This window comes from Triticum urartu, chromosome 4 (genome assembly GCF_003073215.2).
Source record: "Triticum urartu cultivar G1812 chromosome 4, Tu2.1, whole genome shotgun sequence".
Lineage (NCBI taxonomy): Eukaryota > Viridiplantae > Streptophyta > Magnoliopsida > Poales > Poaceae > Triticum > Triticum urartu.
Genome location: NC_053025.1, coordinates 71,262,734 through 71,286,406, shown reverse-complemented (window position 1 = coordinate 71,286,406; position 23,673 = coordinate 71,262,734). Strand labels below are relative to the sequence as shown.

At 43.6% G+C, this 23,673-nt stretch overlaps 1 protein-coding gene across 1 annotated transcript; it reads right to left on the bottom strand.

The window, feature by feature from the left end:
• Window positions 1–5,993: 5,993 nt before the first annotated feature.
• On the bottom strand, window positions 5,994–20,472 carry LOC125550740 (CCR4-NOT transcription complex subunit 11-like). The gene is made up of 12 exons (XM_048713820.1): window positions 20,168–20,472; window positions 17,588–17,692; window positions 16,338–16,424; window positions 15,616–15,669; window positions 15,356–15,498; window positions 15,109–15,235; window positions 14,885–15,022; window positions 9,718–9,789; window positions 9,572–9,645; window positions 9,332–9,473; window positions 8,788–8,866; window positions 5,994–6,488 (listed from the first exon to the last, which is right to left on the bottom strand). The coding sequence occupies exons 1-12, from the start codon at window positions 20,402–20,404 to the stop codon at window positions 6,391–6,393; spliced, it is 1,356 nt and encodes a 451-aa protein (XP_048569777.1). The 5' UTR covers window positions 20,405–20,472; the 3' UTR covers window positions 5,994–6,390.
• Window positions 20,473–23,673: the final 3,201 nt, after the last annotated feature.

The following is a 23,673-nucleotide window of genomic DNA, read 5'->3' as shown; positions in this document are numbered from 1 at the left end:
TTGGACTCTAACTTGCATGATTTGAATGGAACTAACCTGGACTGACGCTGTTTTCAGCAGAATTACCATGGTGTTATTTATGTGCAGGAACAAATGTTCTCGGAATGACCTGAAACTTCACGGAGCAACTTTTCAGAAAATATGAAAAATACCTGCAAAAGATGAAGGCCAGGGGGCCCACCACCTGCCCACGAGGGTGGGGGCGCGCCCCCCTACCTCGTGGGCCCCCTGTTACCTCTCCGACTCCAACTCCAACTCCATCTATTGAGTTTCGGGGAGAAAAAAATCAGAGAGAAGAAATCATTGCGTTTTACGATACAGAGCCGCCGCCAAGCCCTAAAACCTCTCGGGAGGGCTGATCTGGAGTCCGTTCGGGGCTCCGGAAAGGGGAATCCGTCGCCCTCGTCATCATCAACCATCCTCCATCACCAATTTCATGATGCTCACCGCCGTGCGTGAGTAATTCCATCGTAGGCTTGCTGGACGGTGATGGGTTGGGTGGGATCTATCATGTAATCGAGTTAGTTTTGTTAGGGTTTGATCCCTAGTGTCCACTATGTTCTGAGATTGATGTTGCTATGACTTTGCTATGCTTAATGCTTGTTACTAGGGCCCGAGTGCCACGATTTCAGATCTTAACCTATTATTTTTTCATCAATATATGAGTGTTCTTGATCCTATCTTGCAAGTCTATAGTCACCTATTATGTGTTATGATCCGTTAACCCTGAAGTGACAATAATCGGGATACTTACCAGTGATGACCGTAGTTTGAGGAGTTCATGTATTCACTATGTGTTAATGCTTTGTTCCGGTTCTCTATTAAAAGGAGGCCTTAATATCCCTTAGTTTCCGTAAGGACCCCGCTGCCACGGGAGGGTAGGACAAAAGATGCCACGCAAGTTCTTTTCCATAAGCACGTATGGCTATATTCGGAATACATGCCTACATTATATTGACGACCTAGAGCTAGTTCTGTGTCACCCTAGGTTATGACTGTTACATGATGAACCGCATCCGGCATAATTCTCCATCACCGATCCATTGCCTACGAGCTTTCCACATATTGTTCTTCGCTTATTTACTTTCCCGTTGCTATTGCTATCATCACTACAAAATACCAAAAACATTGCTTTTACTATCGTTACCTTTTGTTACCGTTATCACTACTATCATATTACTTTGCTACTAAATACTTCGCTGCAGATATTAAGTTTACAGGTGTGGTTGAATTGACAACTCAGCTGATAATACTTGAGAGTATTCTTTGGCTCCCCTTGTGTCGAATCAATAAATTTGGGTTGAATACCTTACCCTCGAAAACTGTTGCGATCCCCTATACTTGCGGGTTATCAGTCACCAAATCACAAAACTCATATAATATTAAATCGTCATCGAACGTTAAGCGTGCGGACGCTACGGGTTCAAGAACTATGTAGACATGACCGAGACACCTCTCCGGTCAATAACCAATAGCGGAACCTGGATGATCATATTGGCTCCTACATATTCTACGATCTTTATCGATCGAGCCGTTATGACAACATACGTTATTCCCTTTGTCATCGGTATGTTACTTGCCCGAGATTCGATCGTCGTTATCCACATACCTAGTTCAATCTTGTTACCGACAAGTCTCTTTACTCGTTCTGTAATACATCATCTTGTAACTAACTCATTAGTCACTTTGCTTGCAAGGCTTTTTATGATGTGCATTACCGAGAGGGCCCAGAGATACCTCTCCGATACTCGGAGTGACAAATCCTAATCTCGATCTATGCCAACCCAACAAACACCTTCGGAGATACCTGTAGAGCATCTTTATAATCATCCAGTTACGCTGTGACATTTGATAGCACACGAGGTATTCCTCCGGTATCCGGGGGTTGCATAATCTCATAGTCGAAGGAATATGTATTTGACATGAAGAAAGCAATAGCAATAAAACTCAACGATCATTCTCCTAATGATGTGATCCCGTTCATCAAATGACAACACATGTCTATGGTTAGGAAACTTAACCATCTTTGATTAACGAGCCAGTCTAGTAGAGACTTACTAGGGACACGGTGTTTTGTCTATGTATCCACACATGTATCAAGTTTCCAGTTAATAAAATTCTAGCATGAATAATAAACATTTATCATGATATAAGTAAATATAAAATAATAACTTTATTATTGCCTCTAGGGCATATTTCCTTCAGTTCCAGCCAGCTGCGAGGTTGGGGGACGCGACTTCCGATGAAAATCGTGCCGACTTCGGTCATGGCGGATGATGGCGGCGTCTATGACGTTGTTCCCTTCTCGAGGCACCGTTTGTTGCAGGTCGTGGCACCCCGCTCGTGATGCTCCGGGGGAAATCCGAGATCTGGATCTACCGGATCGGACGATGACGATACCTTTGATGCCGTTGTCCCTCCTGAGGGCATCATTTTGGAGCAAGTGCTAGTTGGACGGGACAAGCGGAAGAGCGGTGTCTCATCCACCGCAAGAACCGACGGTGGATCCCGGTGGCATGGTGTTGCGGAGGTTCGGCGACGGGCGCGTGTGGACGGATACGTGTAGGATGGTGGAGTTGTATGGCGTCGTGGTGACGTCGATGGCAGGCCAGGCAAGGTCGATGGGTCAGTTTCTGCTCTGGAGATGGACCGGTGGAAGATGGTGGTGGCAACCTCTGAGAGTGTGTCGGTCCGGTATGGGACCCAGTCCCGGTGTGTGGCTGGGCTGGGCATCCGGTTTTAGATGTTAGGGTTTGGTGCGATGTCCGTTTGGTATTAGGCATGGATATTCAGCACATCTTCATCAATGGAATAGGAGTAGCAACAGATGTTGCCTAGATGGTGACTTCAGACTGACTGATGTATTACTTTTTATGGCCTCTGTGAATAATTAATAAGATGGCCGCATGCATCATCCAGATGCAGAGGTCGGGGGTTTATCCTTCCTTTAAAAAAAGACTGAAGACACAAACTGGGAGATCACCCAACGAATCAACCGAATTTAACGAGCCAAAAATGTTCTTATATTATTACTTCAAATATTTATTTTCCATGCAACCAATTCTTATTAAAGTATATTGCAAAACGTTCATGCAATAACATGTGAGGTACTCCCTACATAAACAAATATAGAGCATTCAGAACGCTCTTATATTTCTTTATGGATGGAGTATCATCTAGCTAGGGAAGAGTACAGTAACATGTCAGGAAAAAAGAAAAAAATATTCAACGATCATTTTCACCGTTACCCAGGAAGTAAAAGCACCAGCAGCATTGGGAGCACACACCACGTGCTATATTCCTACGGATCCTGCAGTGAGTTTCAACCCAATCTAGACCGAAGAACTGACACAAATTGGGAGGTCACCGGACGAATCTACCGAATCTAACGAGCCAAAAATGTCTTGGCAATGTTTGACTGAACCAGATTACCCACCAACAGGCAGCAGCAGTTGTAGCGGCAGCAGCCGACCACCGGGGAACAAAACTACAAGCTACTCCACCAGCCGGGGAGTAGAACGGAGAGTATCCAACCGCACCATCGCGTGCCGACGCTCGGTGAGTGGAACGTTTCAGGGGAGCAGATCGACGAAATCCACCAGCGATTTGTGCTGGGCACATGCCTGCACGGAGCATGGCCGGCGCGTAAACTCGTGGCGTGCGACCGGCTGCCTCGTGCGTGCTACCGATCGATCGCTGCGAGATAAGTGAGGAAGGGAGCCAAGATTTGCTTGCAGGATGGAACCATGAACGCCCATGATCTCTCTTTAAAAGTTACGACTGCCCGCGGAACGAACATCGCTGAAAAGCAGCAACATATCGGCGAAAATACGAGCACACGTGTCAAGTCTAAATTTTAGACCTGGATATACCAATTTAATCGAAAGAAAACCTAACCATCTCGGTTGGAAGAGTGAGAAATATCCGCGCAAAAAAGAAAAGGAAGAGTAGGAAATAATCTTGTGACCTTGGCAGCCGCATTTTGGCCATGTGGTAGGCACTGGGGGTTTCGGGGTTTCAATAAGCGTTACAAGAGGGATGTAAAGATCTCGTTGATGCTGATCTAATTGATGCTGCACCGTACATAGGGTAACGATCCAGGATCGAATAAAAAATTAGGCCAGGCTGTACGCAGGAGCGGTTGGTGTTGCATCGCCTTTTGGAAGCAACACAAAGCGTCGCCCTCGACTGCACGTCGCTGTTGGTCACTATCGAACACAAAGTTCGTTGCCAAAGTTGTGGACGAACTAAAATAATTAATCCCATTACGTTCACTTTTCTGGGTTGCTTGTGCCCAAAATAAGACGATGTGGGATGGGTAGTCAACCTGTCAAACTGGCCAATTATCGACGTATGTATGTCCTCTTCGGGGGAGAAGTTGAAAAGATTTCTCATTTAGAAATTTGTGCGACGGCATGTGTTATCTTCAGCCAAACCGAACCTCGGTGCACTTTGCCTCAACTACAAAGATAGCCACTTGCAGCTAGCAAGGATAACCATCAACCCAACCCAGCTGCACACTCAGCAGCATGCTAGATAATAGAAGACGTTGATAATTGGTAACAAAGCTGTGATTGAAGTGATAACGATCCTTGTGGCTTTTTTCGCAAAAAAAGAAAAAAGATCCTTGCGGCTTTTCTCCTGGGACTGAAAGTGGCTTAATCAATTTTATACTAGCATCAACTTGCACGCGATGCATTGAACTGGATCTTAAATACAGTTGGGCTTGCTAAGCATGCCAACAATGAGGAGGCGATGCGATAAGCCTCCATTAGTGGGCGGCTAATGCGCGTTTTGGCCTTTTGCGTTGCAGGGAACACAAGGCATTTTGCCCTGCTGAATTTAGTTTTTGGGGAAAAGAAGAAGAAAGATGGACAGGTTGTATTTGATGCCGAAAGACATGCAAACCAGTCACACTGTGCCCCAAGACTATCTCCAGGCAACTTGGCCATGTGTCATGTGTGACGAACTGACGATGCTGGAGAGAATCCTAACTTAAAATGAAGGCGCGAGCATTATTACGGTATTATTATTATTAGAAAGGAGCTTTTGAGTAGAGCAATGTGTTGCTCCAAATGATGGAGGAAATGGCACACAATGTTTACTCGTCGGTCGTCACGGCGTGTTTACTCCAGGAATCTGTCCCTGTACAGTGCACGGTGTCAGGGGCATGGGAGAATTGGGGCAGGGCGGAATGGGCGCTGCCTTGTTGCCGCCCACATGACGGCGAACGGCACAGCCCGCACAAGGGCATGTTGGCGTGATGGACGACAGGTTTGCTCCGGTGCTTGACCCTCTGCCTCCCATGTGACCTGAGCGAGATGAACGGAGGTAACCGCGGCGCGTACGGTGCAAATCACGACGGTTTGTGTTCCTTCTCTCCGACTTTTTCCTGTCGCCGGAACTCGCGGAGGCCTTGAGTTGGCCAACGGGCGAGTGGGCCGGCGACTGGTAAAAGGACGAGGAGCATGGTCCCTCCACACTTCTTACGGAACACATGCTGTTTTTGCCAAACAGGAACAAAAGAACGCGATTTTCTAATAGCTTTGCAAAGTAAAAATCCGAGATCAAAATCCAAGGTCAAGCCGCAGTGAGAAATTGGAACGAACATGCCCACACCATAACTTACAGACACCCCACCCCGCAAAATAAAAATAAAATATCCTTACACACACCCCAGGCATGACCGTCTTAATCCATTATTCGGTGTATCCATATGCTTACCGTCGTCCGAAGATCCAAATGTTCCTTTGATTTCATTTTGTTCACGCTATTCCCGTCTTGCACACACCATCATCACAACATAGGCATATATGCACCAGGAAATGACCAGTTACCACACAAATACTCCAGTAACAAGGGCTTTAACCTTGTTGGTCGCTGTAGACTAATATTTCAGTCAGCAACTCCACATACCCAACCTTTTCAGAGGAAGGCCACTAAAACAGAACCACAAAGAGATACCCAAGTAACCCAACAAAACATCACACAAATGAGTACAACTAGTCTTTACATCTGAATTTAAATTAAGAAATCTCTCAAATTACTGGTACTCGGGAGCCTGAACCGAGAAGCAGGCGCCCATTGTTCAGCTATCTTTCAACAGGCTAAAGGTAATTGCTAATTTGTCTCAGCTGAAGAACATGTGGTTTAAGTCCACATCAAAATGATTTGGCGGAACTATCAAAGCCTGGGTAATGGTTCTGATATCTCTTGACCTTTCTTTAGGTGAGGGGAACAGCTTAATGACAATAAATACATCAACAAGGGCTATGATCTATGAAGTACAGCCCTGAATTGGCAGATCAACACGAAAATATAAGACTATGAATGTACAGCATGAAATTTTTTGTTTATAGAGCTGAACTCCGGTAACTCATACAACCTTCTTCACTCTAGAGATTTGAGAAGCCTGAACAAACCAGCTGCTTCTCTTATTCGAGAAAACGCAATGCAGAAGGCTTGTACCTCAATGAATAGATCTTCAACTGCACAAAACAAATACTTCATAGTATAACCATTTTGATCTTAATCAGCAAAGAAATAAGTACAACAAGGATGAGCATACCCATTCTATGATTCAAATCACCAATCTCCCAATTAACATAACATTTTATGCAACTGGTGTGAAATTAGAAAATATGCAGGATTCAAGAAACCAGTGGGTTTTTTCTTTAAAAAGATGGCCAGGATTGTCTAGAACATTGCGTGAAGCTCAATTCAGAGCATCTACATCCGGACACCCACTTCTAACCTAATGTCCGGGCAGACAGCCCAGACTGAAAATAGGTACCCAACCGGACAGCCCAAACCCAGCCCATATGTCCAGCACCCCTCATATCCAGCCCGCATGGCAGGCGGATATGGGTCGGCCCGAACACACCCTGGCATGTCCGCCACGTCGGACTGGCCCATCTTGACCCCACAAAATCCCGTCCCCCCCCCCCCCCCCCCCCCCCCCCCCCCCCCCCCCGACCAAACCCTAGCCATTTGTCTCAGCCCACCCTACTTCCAGTCCGCTCAGTCCCTCCCCTTCCCCACCCTATCCGGTCATCTCCGGCATCACTAACAGCGGAATCTAAGTCTCGAAGGTCCGGATTCCTCGATTTGGAGCTCGCCACCTGCTTGGACGAGGAGAGAGCCCTCCTGGTCGCGGTCCGCCGTTCCCTGGAGGATACCGGAGCTCCAGCGTGGAGGACGCCCCGCTGCGGATCCAGCAGCCGGGCGTCTTCATCGCCACTCCGATTGGGATCCAACAGAAGCTCGTGCCGCGTGCCCGCTGCGTCACCTCAGCCGGTGAGTGCGGCTGAGCAGGTCCCTGGCAGAAGGTTCCGGCGCCCTGGCTCAGCGTATCCCCTGCACTTCCCTGTCCCGCGACGTCGGCCTCAGAGTCCGAGGTTAGTGGCGGCAATGCCCAAGGCCATGGATGAGCCGGATGCTGCCACTACGGTGGCGTGCCCAATGTGAAAGGGCGAAGGCTTGCCACGCAGCGGCGGCCTGCGACGAGGATGTCCGTGCCCGGATCCTGGCGAAGCGGCAAACCCAGGCCACCCATGATCTCGCGGTGGATAAAGCCCGGGCCGTTCGTACCCTCGCCGGCCTTCCCCACAAAGAGGAGGATCTGAACATGTTCGGTGACGTGTCTGACACATCCATCTCTGACGCCGAGCAGATCTGCCTGGACCCCTATTGCGTCTTCGAGCACTACTTCCGCAACCACGGGGAGTCGTGGACAAGGACATGGACAAGGGCTAGGTCAAGGGCAGTGGCGGCCATGGTTGAACTTCCTCTCTCGTCCTATAAATTAGAACATGCTAAATTTTGGTAGTCCGATGGCATGTATGATGAACTTCCTTATGTTATGTCCTAGTTTGATATGTCCTGTATGAACTATGTCCTATGTCCCTGTATGAATTGAACTATGAAAGTATGTGTGTTGATCCACGTTGCATGCTTGTGTATGGATTTGAGGGTTTGGATATGAGGTCGACGGTTGCGGGCGCAGACAAATGAGGGGTGGCCGGCTCTGCGGACATATAGGGGGGCAGATTTGCTCGTTCCGGTTGTACATGCTCTCAAGGACTAGATGATACCAGTTCGATAAACTTTCTTAGACATGATGAAAACATCAACCTTGAAAAGGCCCAAATTAGAAGGGAAAATGGAGGGAAGACACTGGCAGCAGCCTTTTGGGAAATAAGTTCCTGAACCCTGCTTCTATAATTGTACCGACATAGTTCCCAACAGCTAAGCGAGTTTTTTGGGCATGCAATCACCACAGATTTAAGTTCCAGCCTATAATGTGCAAACCCAGTTAAATTATTAAACTTCCCAGGGAAACACCACCGTTCTACATTTCTGGCAAGTGGCAACTGGTAAGTACAACAAAACACTCCCTTCACAAAACAGACATCCTGTTGAACTAAGGCAATTAGTCAAGTTCATTGCAACGTGCAATAGTTTAATTAATCAAAATAGAGCTAATTTTCACATGTATTTATTTAAACCTACAATGGCATGGACACTATTTTACAAATCTGGGATTTAAGTTTATAGTGCTATATGCTTTATCAGCTTAGCATTTAGCACAGCATATCATAAACAAATTGCATAGCTAAAGATAGATCAAACAAAGGTAGCTTGCAAAGAACAAGCAAGATGCAAAGGCTTCTATACCAGAGAAGTTCATGGATCATGACATGTAGACCCATATAAACAGAACAGATCAACTCTAAGTGTAAAAAAAGGTTCAGAAGAGAAATCCGTCAATTGGACATTGACACTCACCATTTATTATCTTGTTCCGAATGAGACTCTGTAGAAAAACACAAACTAGTCTCACAAGTCTGTTTTGCATGTACTTATCCTGCAAGCAATGTTATCAAATAATTTCCTGTCAGTCTTCAACATAATAAAGACAGTAACGTGCATTGCAGAAAATGAAATAATAGAACATTGCGAGAATGAATCTTGTGAATATGGAGTTAAGAATAAGCTTACAGCCATAACATGTTATAAATGCATAGAAACGTTACACAGATATAAAACACAAACGACTCTACGCAGGTAAACATAATGAAGAAATTACTAATGTCTGTCGACCATAAGAGAATTACCACCTAGGGATCAACCAACAAGCATTTACAAGCTGAGGAATAAAATGGCCAAACCGCCATTGTCACTTTCGGGAACGATGATTGAAACTATATACATTTTTATCATAAACTTGCATCAACCAACTATTGTTATGAATCATATTTACTATAGCAATCTGAGATGATCACCTCTGACCTTCCTGGAAGAAAAATGACGTACAAAAGTAAGAACAAACCTTGATATTTTGGCATGACCGAATACAATTTGAGATGTAGTCATGAATGAATCCTGGTGGTAGATCTACTGCTGTAGTAAGCCTGTTTACAACTTCCATTGAATGCAGGCTCATTTCCATGTGCACAAGAACATTGAAATAACTGTCAAATATAAAGCATGTGTGTAAACTGTTATGCTCAGATAAACACATAAATTGAAAATATACGAAATTGACAAAATGAAACATTTGTGTACATACGAATCCATGTCAGGACAATTGATCAGCTTTGAAAGAACATCAACAGCAATGAGTGGATTATGTTCAACAAGGTCCTGAAACAAGGACATTAGTAACCCTTAACATGAAGCATGGAAAGTTTTCAACATGATGTCAAGAGTACATACGGGAAGCTTCTCTGGTGTCATTCCGCAATGATAAACTAGCTTCCAGTCCCTGGCTAAGTCTAAAACAACTTGCTGCAACAAGATATGAGCCATTAGGCATGTAAAATTATCGAAGTAGCCAGTATATTTAGAAGAGTAGGGGTTGTGGTCACTATAAAACAACCAGTGACACATGTAGTCATGCATGCCTAGGTAAACACTTCTTCATTCTATAAAAAAGGTAAAACACTTATTTGGCTGATGCAACCTATGCATGCAAATGTAGATGCTAGTCAGCTATAACCATTTCTGCCTTTCGTGTTTCCATAGATACGACACATTCATTTCGTGGTTATAACACTGACTTTCCTGTTTAGCAGTTTTCATTTATTCCTTTTCGCAATTTAGTCGCTTTTTCCTTCCGTTTTCCTTATTTTAGGAGAACAAAACTGGAGGACCGAACTGAAATAAGCCATTTCATTATTGACTGCAAAATTGTGATGTCATCACAGTAGCTATTGTGTTTGGATCTTCCGATGCAAGATTGAGTAAACAACGTCCTATGTGGTTGTAAACCTAAAGTTAAGCAATTCATATTTAACATTATTTTCCCAATATAACGAAGCATTTGATGATCGAAGTGAACCTGGTACTTCAAATATATATAACCTATCCAACTTAAGAAAGCAGTCAAATATTTCCAACTTAAATATGCATAATCTTTCCAACTTAAGAAAGCGTTTGCTGTAACGGACATACAAAAGTAATAAATCTTTGTGACTTGAATGCTGGCCATAGACCAATAGTTGGCTGGCCCCTCGGCATGAAAAAAAACGAGGCCTAGCCCTTGGAGGTATATTTTTATAGAAGATCTCTAAGCACCAGCGCACTCAGGGCTCGAACGCTGGTGGGCTAGCATGCTCCTTGCATGCTTAGCCAACAGGGTGACACCCTGTTCTCGGCCCCTTGGCATGACAAAGCATTCAGAGTATACACAAGGGTACGGACAGCCATCCTGTGCACTTCTTCTGGATACATCTGAAATTGATGGTAGTTGATTCGAGGGTCCACTATACTAGAGACATGGCGCCATTGAGGTCACCAAGCCACTCATTAACTTCCATGGTTAGCTCTTATGTGCAGTCCTTAATCCCATCCCTTTTAGAGTTCAGGGTAGTGCAAGGCCGAACCACCGAGGTATAAACCGGGATAAAGTTTGGTGCATTGAGATCAAGGGTAAACTCTAAACTCTACAAGTTGCCCATGCAGCACGAGTGGAGAGACATTCAAACTTATGGACACATTTAGGGAGGGGGGGGGGGGGGGGGGGGGGGTTCCCAACATAAGGGGCAGTTGCACTACAGTAGCAACGCTATATAGGCACTGAAACTGGCAAGCATGAGTTTGCGTTCTATAGGTTTTAAGAATTAGAGACAGATTAGGAAATAAGATGCATTTGGTCTTTAGTTGAAACCCTTCTATATAAAGGGATGGCATCATGAAGGAATGTTAAGCAAGAAATACCAAAGAAACCCCTCCCTCGCATTTGCCTTGGAGCCCTGTCGGGGCTGGAAACAGTTCCCAGTGTGTACAGGAGGGCAAGCAATGTTTCTAGCAATCGCATGGAAAACCTATTATCTTGTTCATCCTCGAATTGCTTCACACATCAGCCATAAGCCCATCAATTTGGGTGTCAGAGCTAATTGTTGCCCCTACCGTCAGGCCAAGCAACGAGGGTTCCGAGTTTTCGGGAACAACCGCCAGGCTTGATCATGTCACCGTGCACTCACCAACATGAATGGACACATTGGCTTGACAGTCATGATGCTAGCCTGGCATACACAGAATCATGGCACCCACGTGGCTCTTCAAACAGTTGACTTGTGAAGTTGGTGGAGTATCGTCTCAAATTGTTCGACATAAACCACTGTTGTACGGTCAGGGTCTCTTAGCTGGAGCTTGATGGTGAGGGAGATCAACATGAACCCAATACTAAAGACATCACAGTCTCGTTGCATGCATTCACCGGCATCGGCATGAGTAGAGCTTGCTGATCATGTTCTTCACCTCCAATCCACTCACCATAAGCCATAACAGACCTCAACCAAGGATGGTCCTTTTTCAGCTAATTGGTCATGTCAGTCAACTAATGGAGAGAAAGATATCAATTTTGGTAAACTTTTAATTCCGCGTGCGTTGGTAAACTTTTAATTGTTGACAACATACAAGTCTCCTTAGTAGGGGAGTCCTACCATTATGCTAATATAATCGAGTATTAAAACTTGGTATCAAATTACTAAATATTTCTGGTGACAACAATTCTGATTTTTCAAATTCGTCGCTAGCCACAACCCTATGGTTCTCCCGCCTTTTTACCACCTCTCCACTTGCGCCTGCTGTAGGTCTTGCCGAAGAGCTTATCCGTAACAGGTGGGACTATACATTTCTGGTATGACATATATTCTAAATATTAGCATTAGACAAGAAAAATAAAGCTTTAAGGAGTAGGATATTCCGTATATTGAACATGAAAGATAAGCGATGAGGATGTAATAGTAGGATCCTACAAAATGATGATAACAATTGCAACACAACCACGCTGAGGTGGCCAACAGACCAACACTAACACAGATGCATAATCATTATAAGCGCTATCAATTTAGAGTGTTTGCCTTCAACTTTTCTAATAAAGCCGAGCATGTTCTAACAAATATCAGTACTAGTGATGTCCACTATAAGAAAACATTGCTGATTGTAGTTGCTACTATTGTACAACTTGCTGCTTGAAATATTGGGTGTGAACTAGCATTTTAGTGTAACTTCTGCACATAATTGCATCGCCCTCATGAAAGGTTGAATGGTCAGAATGGGGTCCTTCTTTATAATTATTATATCCCATTCTTTTCTAAATCTCTTCAAACTTCTTTTATAGCTGTTCTGTTTTAGACCCCTTTTTTCATTTGTGTCAGTTATGACTTGGTTAACCTCCAGTAATTCCAAATTATTTCAAATAAAACAGGCCCTGAACTATCAATAAATTTACATATGTAGAAAATACAACTGAAATGCACAGAAATCATAAGAAAATATATACTTTGTCCATTGAGGTTTAGAGTTGTGACAGCATAATCCCTTGAGCGTCAGTGGTTTATGTTGCTGTGGCTCTAAATCTCATGGGATCAAGAACAATTTTCCAAATCATAAAACTGAATAATACAAAATTAATATTCTGTATCTGTTTTGCCTATTGTATATCAGCCACCCTTTACTCAAAACAATTTCAAAGGGTTCATCTAGTAAAATTGCAAACTCAGACATACAAACTAAGGTTCGGCAATCATCTACGCATACCTTGTACTTTTTTTACGGCAAAGATATCACTATTGTTGCCAGTTATCTTGTCTCACCGACTACTTTCTCAGCTCACTACATGAATCAGCTCAATAGCCGTCTCAGAACCACAATTGCAGGGTGTATTCCTGCTTCACACTAGATTAAAATGGCGCTTGCCTAGCATGCCCTAGGCAAATTTGTCCATTCTTGTTAGGGACAGCATAACAGTAGGCAGTGGCTTCACTTAAGAAAGAAGAGGCAGGAGGGAGAAGGGAGTATGTATAGAGCATAGGTCGCTTGATATTTGTGGGCCTTATCCACTTTTCGGCATTGGCTCTGCTCACAAGGTGTCTCTCCAACCAGATGGCTGCACATGCTAAAATGCGGGAATCTACAGATCATTTGCATCAAAAATACAAAATTACAATGTCCAACCCTAGCGGGTTCTGTTAGCACTAATCTTGATGTTTTGTGCCTACATATTTAGTTTGTCTTCGTTATGCATGTAGCATAAGTTAGGGAGTAGCTAGTCCGGCGAATCTTCAGCGGAGGCATGCGGAAGGCAAGATGCCAAGCCGACGTGTGATACAGCAAGCACGGCGAGATGCCGATGGCGGCGTGAGGCGGTACAGCTGTGTGATGCGGCAAGCGCGTGAGAGGTTGGAGCCTGACCGGCTAGACAAGGTAGTTAGAGCTGAGAGAACCAGTGAGTTAGTTTGTTAGCCTGCTTAGCCGGGTTGTGTGGCTGTTGAGAAGAAGCGACACGAGTGGTGTCCGTGGGCGTGCCTGTAGTGCATGTAGTTAGTGGTTAGATAGTGTGTGTGTGTGCATGGCTTAGTGGCTGGTGTGGCCGCTGGGCTGTGTGCGTGCGTGTACTAGTTAAGAACTTGTACTCATGGTTGTTTTGAGCCAAGTGAAATAGAGAAGAAAAAGGGTTGGCTGTGTGAGGCAGCCGGCCACCAAAACCACTTGTGTCTCTTTTCTTTGCGTGTGTTGTGAGAGGCAACCGTGATGAGGGGCAGCCGGTGGTTCTGGCAGAAGGTTCCGGCGCCAACAGATTCGTGTTCAATTGGTGGAGACATCGTGTGCAAGACTTGATTGCCACATGACAATGTCATTAACAAAAGTAACGAAATATAGGCTCTATTGAACCAAAACAGAATAGCTCAGGGATCATTTCGACTACAATATTTAGCAAAATGGAAGGATGTTAAGTGTTTCAAACACAGCCCAGCATTAGGAGTGCAAGAACCCAAGGAGCAGGGAAGGGTAATCCACAGTAGCACCCCAAGTCCATTGCGACTTTTTCCTGATTTCTCCATATTGCTGGGACCAGAGTTACAGAGTGATATTGTTGTGAAAGGTGATACCAGTGTCACGAATTAATATGGTTCCTGATTTAGACTATGCTTGGATCCTGCTAGTGGATAACGGCAGCTGCAAATACAAGTAAAAGTGTGGAAGGAGGAGATTCTGTTGCAACCTCCTCTCTGCAAATTCATGATCCCACTGAACCTCTTTGGGATCATTATTGGAAAGACCCGGTAGTGTTACTAGAAGAAATGCAAATATCACAGCAAGGAAATGAGAGGGAACTAGATGAAATGCAAATATCACAGCAAGGAAATGACAGGGAACTAGATGAAATGCAAATATCACAGCAAGGAAATGACAGGGAACTACTCAAGAACAAGTCATCTCTAATATATATTTAGTTCTTCAATATAAAAACATGCTCACATATTTTGGAACTGTCGTCCAGCAGTAGAAGCATACCCATAAGTATACCACATGTATGCATAACCTAGGCCATCCTAAAAAACATATACATTTGAAAATAGGGGTAGAAGAAAACCTCTTGTTGGGCAGGGGCAAGTGGTCCTTTACAGGCTCTTCCGACCAAATCACGGATTGAAGCTCCTCGGCTAGTGTCAGCACACATGCTACTATCCCATAGTAGCTCATGGTTGTTGTCCAGGTTCAACCACTGCAACTGTAATTTCATCGAGAATTGCGTCTATGTTTAGAAATAGAGGTAATATGAATAAACAATTTACATCTCTTAACCGACAATCTTACCTCCCCTTCAAGTATTTCAAGTCTGGGGGGAGAGGGCCTAATCCATGGAGGAGACAATCCTCTCAGTGGTGTTTGTTGAAGTAAATTCGTCACCACATTATCTCTATTTAGTTTGGTCGGTGATATTCTAGACATAATGAGGGGAAAACTTAATTCATAATCAGACAAATAGAAGGGGAAAATGAACTATACGCTATGAATGCCCTTCAACAATCATTGCACAGAGAGAGTAGTTGAGTCTATGTACCCTGATGAATCACCACAGCTTTGGGAAACATCTGGGTCAGGAATAGCACTTCTAACCGTAGCAGCTGCGCAACTGGTGTATGTCTGTAGCTGAACATCATTGCAGGAGTATTGGCTTTCAAGACGGTCTTTTGGCAGCAACACCTATAAAAGAGAATTATCTTCTGAACAAAAAAATTCTACATGTATACTGGGTGTATTTTTTCTATCAACTGTGTTCACTCAGTTTCAGAATAATTATATGACAGTACAATCATCTACCTGAGATGCATAAGAAGGCTCCTTCAAGTAATCTTCTGCAGACTGTTTCAAGATCTGAACATAGGATAACAAAATTCATCATAAGTTTGGTAATGGTGGATCCACAATTTGGATCCCAGCAAGGTAAAAAAACTACAATCCGAACAAAATGACTATCAGTCCATGAGAGCACAAAATGATTCTGTCTACACTGCATTGCCAGTTTACCACTTCTGAGTTCTGATGGTCACCAAATTACCGTTCAGCAAGTATCTGGCATCTCCAGTCTTAGAAACTTGCACTTGTGACACTGTGGCAGCACATTTTCCAAAGGCCAGACAAAAGCACAGCAGTCTATTAAATATAGTTTCTCACGTTCAAACACATTTAAATCCATTTAGCAAACAACTAGGCTATTGACTTTTTTTTAGCTGAACTAGGCTATTAACTTGGCACCTCCCAATTGGGATATCAATAACTTTTATCTCGTATTAGCTACCTCCAAATACTTTTATACACATTTTGTGAATTTGTACATGTGTACACTGATGTCAGCATACTATTATACATTGGGAAAAGTACATGCATATTGTCAAGTTCCTCTGCACTATTCCAGTATTTCTTTCCCATATCTCAGCAATCATGCACTCCCTGCATTCCTAAATATGTTTGAACTACCAAAACGTCATATATTTAGGAATGGAGGGAGTAATTAAACTAGAAAACATACATCATGAGAATACCTCCTTATTGTTGTCCTCATTAGCTGAAGTTAGCAAAAGCTGGAGAAAAACACGTTCTGGTCTCTCAGAAATTTCATCACAGGCAACCTGTAAAAGCAAAATTAGATGGTCAGAATCGGAACCCTAGGAAGGATTAATGCTATTCTGACATAACTGGATTGTAGAGTTGACTAAAAGAGTATAGGACTATACGAGAGTTCAAATTAGAGAAATAGTGAGTACTAGGTAGCTCTAACTGTTATGCTATAATATCATGATTCATGATGACTTCTTTTCTGAACTAAGATTTCCGGGAGAGGCAGGGAAGGGAACCTCGCCCCAGGGTCAAGATTGAAGAAGTATTCTTCTATTTTCTTGCTTGATTAACTCCCCCACAGAAGGTCCTCTTTATATAGAGGCCTAAGATTCCAATCTAAGTAACAATTCATACATCTTATCACTTATTGGCTTAAGGCCCAAGCTAGATGGTACTTTGCTAATTTAAATGATAAACTACCTAAACAAGGGAATGGGAATCTTCTATCCCATAACTGGGAGCTGATATCTTTGCCATATGGCATGTACTTCCGTACATAAAATCTCCTTCAGACTTCAACTAGGAGAAATAGTGGGTATCTCTAAAAGTAATAATCTACCATGATTGATGATGAATTTGTGGTGCAGATGGTAACTAATCGACATAATAAAAAGCAATTTTCATGTTCCAACTCTACTGATACTAAGAGAATCACAAGCACATAAGCAAGGCGAAACAATAGTTCAGAATAAAAGGCACAGATCATAGCCTAGTTGGGCCCCAATTCATTTAAATCTTAAGATGCTTCTTTTAGGGTTCCAAATAAGTCCAGCATGGTGCTTGCTCTTGGTGAATTTTTGCAGCATGTTCTGAAGTTTAATCTTTAATTCATTTGTATAATGATTAAATGACTATTCAATGTTGCAGTGCCATGACTAATGATGAATGCAACATCAGTGTATCAGCAGTGCAATTACTAGCACAAACCCATTAAACAGTTCAAAAGAAATCTGCGCTAAGTTGATTGTGAAGTGGAACGAAGTGGAGCTATTTGTGATAATTTCACAATAATCAAAACAGCGCACATTGAAATCACTTCCCGTCAACTTTGTCTCAATCAAAAAAGAAAAGGATAAACAACCCCAATGCGAACTTCATGCACACGTTAATGCAGATGTATGGCTTTATTCCTCAATGAAAAGCACAATGTATAGACAGAAAGTTTACAACTTACATTTATTAAGAATGGAACAAACGGATTTGTCAGCTGTGAGGAATACCCTTGATGAAGAATTGCAAATGCAATTAAACGCTCAGCTGGTTGAAACATCACCTTGTCCTGGAAAAGGAACAAAGTGGCATAAATAAAATCCTGATTTTCAGTTTCCCTTCACTAATAGAACGTATTCCAGAAAGAGGAGAACAGCAAATGAAATATTGTTAGTATGATTAACAGAAGGTCTTTGAGTGCAAAATTTTATGAAATGCTTGCAGAAATAGACACCTAGATATGAAATGCACTTGTTTTGGAAACCTCTCATATCTGCATACATATCATTTTCCAAATGCAAAAATTGGGACAAAATTCAATATTTTCATGTAAACAAGTCGCTGTAGGTGCCACAAAGGTCCTAGAAACCTTTCAAGAACACGATTTGCTACGTTTATATAAGTGAATTCAAGCAGCCAAGCACTACATTTCACTATCAACTTATACAAAGGGACTGCTAGATCCTAGTCAAGTATATAACACATCAAATCAAAGGTATAATTCCAAGCAAAAATGATGGGAAAAAGGGAAGCAAATCCACATACTTATCAGCAATTTGGTAATTCCAAAGACGACCTAAACCCTACTAATTCTACCAAAGACAATAATACAAAAAACAATGATTCAGATATGTATCTTAAATTCTTAATTACTTAGTTAATAAGACAAATGCACTTCTGTTACCAGGACAGATAATTAGTAAATAGTACAAGTTTAATCCTTCATTCAGTACCATCCATAAGAAAGCTGACCTAAAATCCTATTAATCACAGTCAGCCTTGTCAGCAGGGCTGCTATTGTTAGAAATTCAGAAGAAAACCTAGTGAGAGATGGAAACCAACTATCAATGATTCTGACAAACAAATTCAGTCAAAATTCAAGCACCACCACTGAAAGTGCAAAAAAAGCATCAGTAACAGACCCACTGAAACTGGGAAGAAGAAAAAGATGATAATTTGAGTCCTTTCGACACTGAAAACAACATAATATTTTCTCCTGAACCAACCATCAAAGATGTGAACTGTGATCCTGAAATAATCCAACACCCAGAACCTAGAAAACAATAAGCACATGAAAAGGAAAACTAATTGCTATGAGCTGAAAATGATAACAATGTGCCTCTTTTAACCATACTAATATATTATTCGCTGATAATTGCCAGTGGAACCTTGCTAAGTTCATAAAAACCCTATACCATAATGATTTCACAGGTTTTTTAAAGAACATGGAAAGAAGTGTTAGCATGTCTTTTCACTAACAGGAGAAGCAAATTGGCAAATGAGTTACGCAGTAAAGTGACAAAAGCCAAATAACACAGCACACACACTACACAGGAAACACGAACAACTTACGTTACTCCTCATGGTGGTTCGTGTGACAAACACTACAAACACTTCACCAGGCCACCAATATACTAACATCTCACTCAAAATCTAAAACCAGAAGTACCAAATAGGCATTCAGTCAAGCAGTTTGATGTGTCAAATGGAAAAAGATGTAGCCAACGTAAACTTTAATAATCAACCCTGGTTCCACTATCTGGTCTGCTATCTTCCCTAGTTGCTCATGATGTTGTCAGATGATTTCAGTAAAAGGGGAAGAAGAATTCAGATCTACGAGTTCAGGAATGTCTACATCTCGATTCTTCTCTTGAACTCTTTCATTTTCCATCTTTTTTCTCCAGAGCTCCCCGAGAACCCCAATTGAGGGCTTTTTGGTTCAGTGCCAGCATATGGTATTCTATGACATCTTCCTAACCATATCGACCTTCAATCTCAAGGGCCGGTGAGTCCAGACCACTATGAAGCCTTCATATTCGCTGTTCGTCCAAGGCTGTGTTGCAACACCACTTACCGAAGGTTTAAGTCAAAAGCGAAGGGTGCATGGTAGCTCGCACTTCGGAGCTATGCCTCCCATCGAGTAAGAACAGAATGGCTCAATCCTTCGCACATCTTCAGTGACCACAGGATGCCTACATGGTTGAAGCAACAAAAGGAGCATGTATACAGTTCCTAAGCTTCGTGGTTCAGCCTCGTGTCCACAATTGCAGAGTTGTGTTTTGTTTTTCTCATTTGTGTTGACAGTGTCGCAAGAATTGGTTTATCCACTGCACTCTGCCCTAATACAATCAGGGATTTAATTTTCAAAAGGGAACTGGAATACAGAATCTTAATCTTCGGCCCGACCCTTCAATCCATTAAAACCCAGACAGAGCAGCCAGAACTACAGAATTTCGCAGACTGACATGAATTTCCAAAAACAACTACCACATAGTCGCCTTAGAATCTAACTGAACTTTGAAATTCTCACACAAAAACCGTACCCGTCGCTGCAGAGTTTACCACCACCCCCATCCCAGTTCCAAACCTCCATCAACAAGAATACCGACCTGCCCCCAAAAAAAAACCCTAGAAACCTATGCGCCTGACACTCCACAGCCCGGGGCCAACCGGCCAAGCAAAACGGCGATTAAACTACGTATACGGAGGGAGTATGCAGATGAAGGGGGTGGGCGGGTTCAGGGCGAGGGCTTCAACGGCTTGCCTCGAGGAGAAACTTGATGGCGGAACCGAAGCGGAGGCGGCGCTCGGGCGGGACGCGGGCGAGGAAATCCGCCACGACGTCCTCGAGCGGGCGCGAGACGCCTGAGATCAGCTTGAGGAGGTCTGCGCACTCATCCCGCCGCATCTGACACATGGGCATGAATGGGGAAGGCGTTAAGGCAGGCGCGGTGGCGGGCGCCGCCGCCGGCGAGGGGCCGGCGTCCTTCCTGGGGGACATGGGGGTCGGGTGGGAGCGGGGAGGGCTTAGGAAAGGGGTGAATGGGTTTAATGGTGGCAAACTGGCGATAGACGCTGGCTTTCACGAGTAATTTGGACGCTTTTGTACTTTTTGATATGTGAACTTCTCATGGTTTAAGTCAATTTTGGCACATATTTGCTAAACCTGTGGAGCTTAGTAAAAAAATGACAACGCTAACGCCCACACGTGTGGTGGAAGGCAAATCCGCTCACACGCCCTATAACACATAGACTGCGCCACGGCACCGTATGCATGTGGGAATCTTTTTAGATTTTCAGTTTTTAAAATGTTTTACCTCTTAAATGAAAAATCCGATTGAAGATCCGTTTTCATCATTAAATCCCTCACGATGAGATTTTCGAAACTAGATCTTATATCAATATATTTTGACGATTTTTTGGGGATTAAAAGTTGCCATGTCTATTGCATATGAATTATCATGATGTTTACACTTAAGTTGTCATGATATTTTTAGCTATTTTCTTCTACATTTAAAAGTAAATTTTGACATATTATAAAATGGGGAATTAAGAAACTAGACTTGCCATGAACAATAAATTAAAATTGTCATGATATATGCACTTAAAATTGTCATGGTTCATATAAAAAATAATTTTTATGGTCAAAGTACTGGAATTGCTATCATAAAAAAAACTAAAATTGTCACATGGCAACTTTAGTTTAAGCATTATGGCAACTACAATGTAAACATCATAGCAAATTTTAAGCAAAAAAATTCGTCAAAACATATCAACATGGGTCTAGTTTGAAGATCTCGTCGAGACGGATTTAATGGTGAAAACGGATTTTTAATTCGATTTTTTGATTAGGGGATAAAACATTTTTAAGCCGAAACCAAAAATATTCCTGCTGATGTCATCTGTTTGTACGTGGCAAAATGAGTGGTGATGGAGGCGTGTGGACAATGTGCAAGATGCCACACGTGTGGGCGTTAGTTTTTTCCAAAAAAAAAATAAGGATTCATGTGGAGCTTAGTAGAGTTGGGTCAATTTATGTAAGACTAGGATGGAATGGGCCGGCCCGCTCTAGCCCGGACCGGTGCCCGATGGCCACTCTGCTCTGTTGAGGGATATGGCCTAGTGGTCTAATGATAGGCCTCATTCCTCACTAGATAGCATGGTCCGACCCATTTTAATGCTAGGTTTACAAAAAAACTAGTAACACAACATCATATCTTGCAGTGGGGTGGACTGGTTCCCCTCGTCTTCTCTCAAACCGTCCACAGAACGCGAGGAGCGAATCAGGGGAGTCCTCGTTCCCCAGTCCTTCCGCCGGTGACCTCGTCGCTCCTCCTCGCCTTTGATGAACGCCACAGCCTCAGGGGGTGGGGGAGCCCCGTGGAAGCACGTGCGTGTAGGTAGGTTCCTGGTGGTGTCGTTGAGATGCCACCAACGATGCCACGTGAGGATAAAATCACCACAGCTCCGGTCGCGTTTCATCAGACATGTTTCTCTTGCGGGGAGCTTGTGGGTATCTGGTCCCTCCCACTCCACCCTTGCTCTAGTGGTGTGCTTCTGCAAGGCACTGGACTCGTGTGAGGAGATGGTGTCTTTTGCAGTGGGGTTCGTTCGAAGATGTAGGAGATCATGGTGTTGAAGGCGACCTACTTGGATGGATGGAGTTGTAGGCTGGCACTGGATCTGGCTTATGGTGGAAGGGACTGGTCGTCCACCGTGAGACGGAAATGGCATCGTCCCCAAGCCTAGTGGTGGAGGAGCTCGGGGAGCGCTGACAGTGTGGTCGCTATCCCCGGTCGATGGAAGACTTTGGGTCAGATCCGGCTCTAGAGAGTCGACGGCTACTGCGGTTCAGTAACGCCACAGAGCAAGGGGTTCCTTCTGAAGGAAATATGCCCTAGAGGCAATAATAAAGTTATTATTTATTTCCTTATATCATGATAATTTTTTATTATTCATGCTAGAATTGTATTAACCGGAAACATAATACATGTGTGAATACATAGACAAACAGAATGTCACCAGTATGCCTCTACTTGACTGGCTTGTTGATCAAAGATGGTTATGTTTCCTAGCCATAGGCATGAGTTGTCATTTGATTAACAGGATCACATCATTAGGAGAGTGATGTGATTGACTTGACCCATTCCGTTAGCTTAGCACTTGATCGTTTAGTTTGTTGCTATCGCTTTCTTCATGACTTATACATGTTCCTATGACTATGAGATTATGCAACCCCCGTTTACCGGAGGAACACTTTGTGTGCTACCAAACGTCACAACGTAACTGGGTGATTATAAAGGTGCTCTACAGGTGTCTCCAAAGGTACTTGTTGGGTTGGCGTATTTCGACATTAGGATTTGTCACTCCGATTGTCGGAGAGGTATCTCTGGGCCCTCTCGGTAATGCACATCACTTAAGCCTTGCAAGCATTGCAACTAATGAGTTAGTTGTGGGATGATGTATTACGGAACGAGTAAAGAGACTTGCCGGTAACGAGGTTGAACTAGGTATTGAGATACCGACGATCAAATCTCGGGCAAGTAACATACTGATGACAAAGGGAACGACGTATGTTGTTATGCAGTTTGACCGATAAAGATCTTCGTAGAATATGTGGGAGCCAATATGAGCATCCAGGTTCCGCTATTGGTTATTGACCGGAGACGTGTCTCGGTCATGTCTACATAGTTCTCGAACCCGTAGGGTCCGCACGCTTAACATTACGATGACAGTTATATTATGAGTTTATATGTTTTGATGTACCGAAGGTTGTTCGGAGTCCCGGATGTGATCAAGGACATGGCGAGGAGTCTCAAAATGGTCGAGACATGAAGATTGATATATTGGAAGCCTATGTTTGGATATCAGAAGTGTTCCGGGTGAAATCGGGATTTTACCGGAGTACCGGGAGGTTACCAGAACCCCCCGGGAGCTTAATGGGCCTATATGGGCCTTAGTGGAAATAGAGGGAAACAAGGGGAGTGTGGGGTACCCTCCCAAGGCCCAAACCGAATTGGTTTAGGGCAAGGGGGGCCGGCCCCCTCTTTCCTTCTTCACCTCTCTCTTTCCTTCTCACAGATCCTATTCCAACTAGGAAAGGGGGGAGCCCTACTCCCGATGGGAGTAGGACTCCTCCTGGCGCGCCCTCTCCCTGGTCGGCCGCACCCCCCCTTGCTCCTTTATATACAGGGGCAAGGGGGCACCCCAAAGACACAACAATTGGTCAAGTCGATCTTTTAGCCGTGTGCGGTGCCCCCCTCCACCATA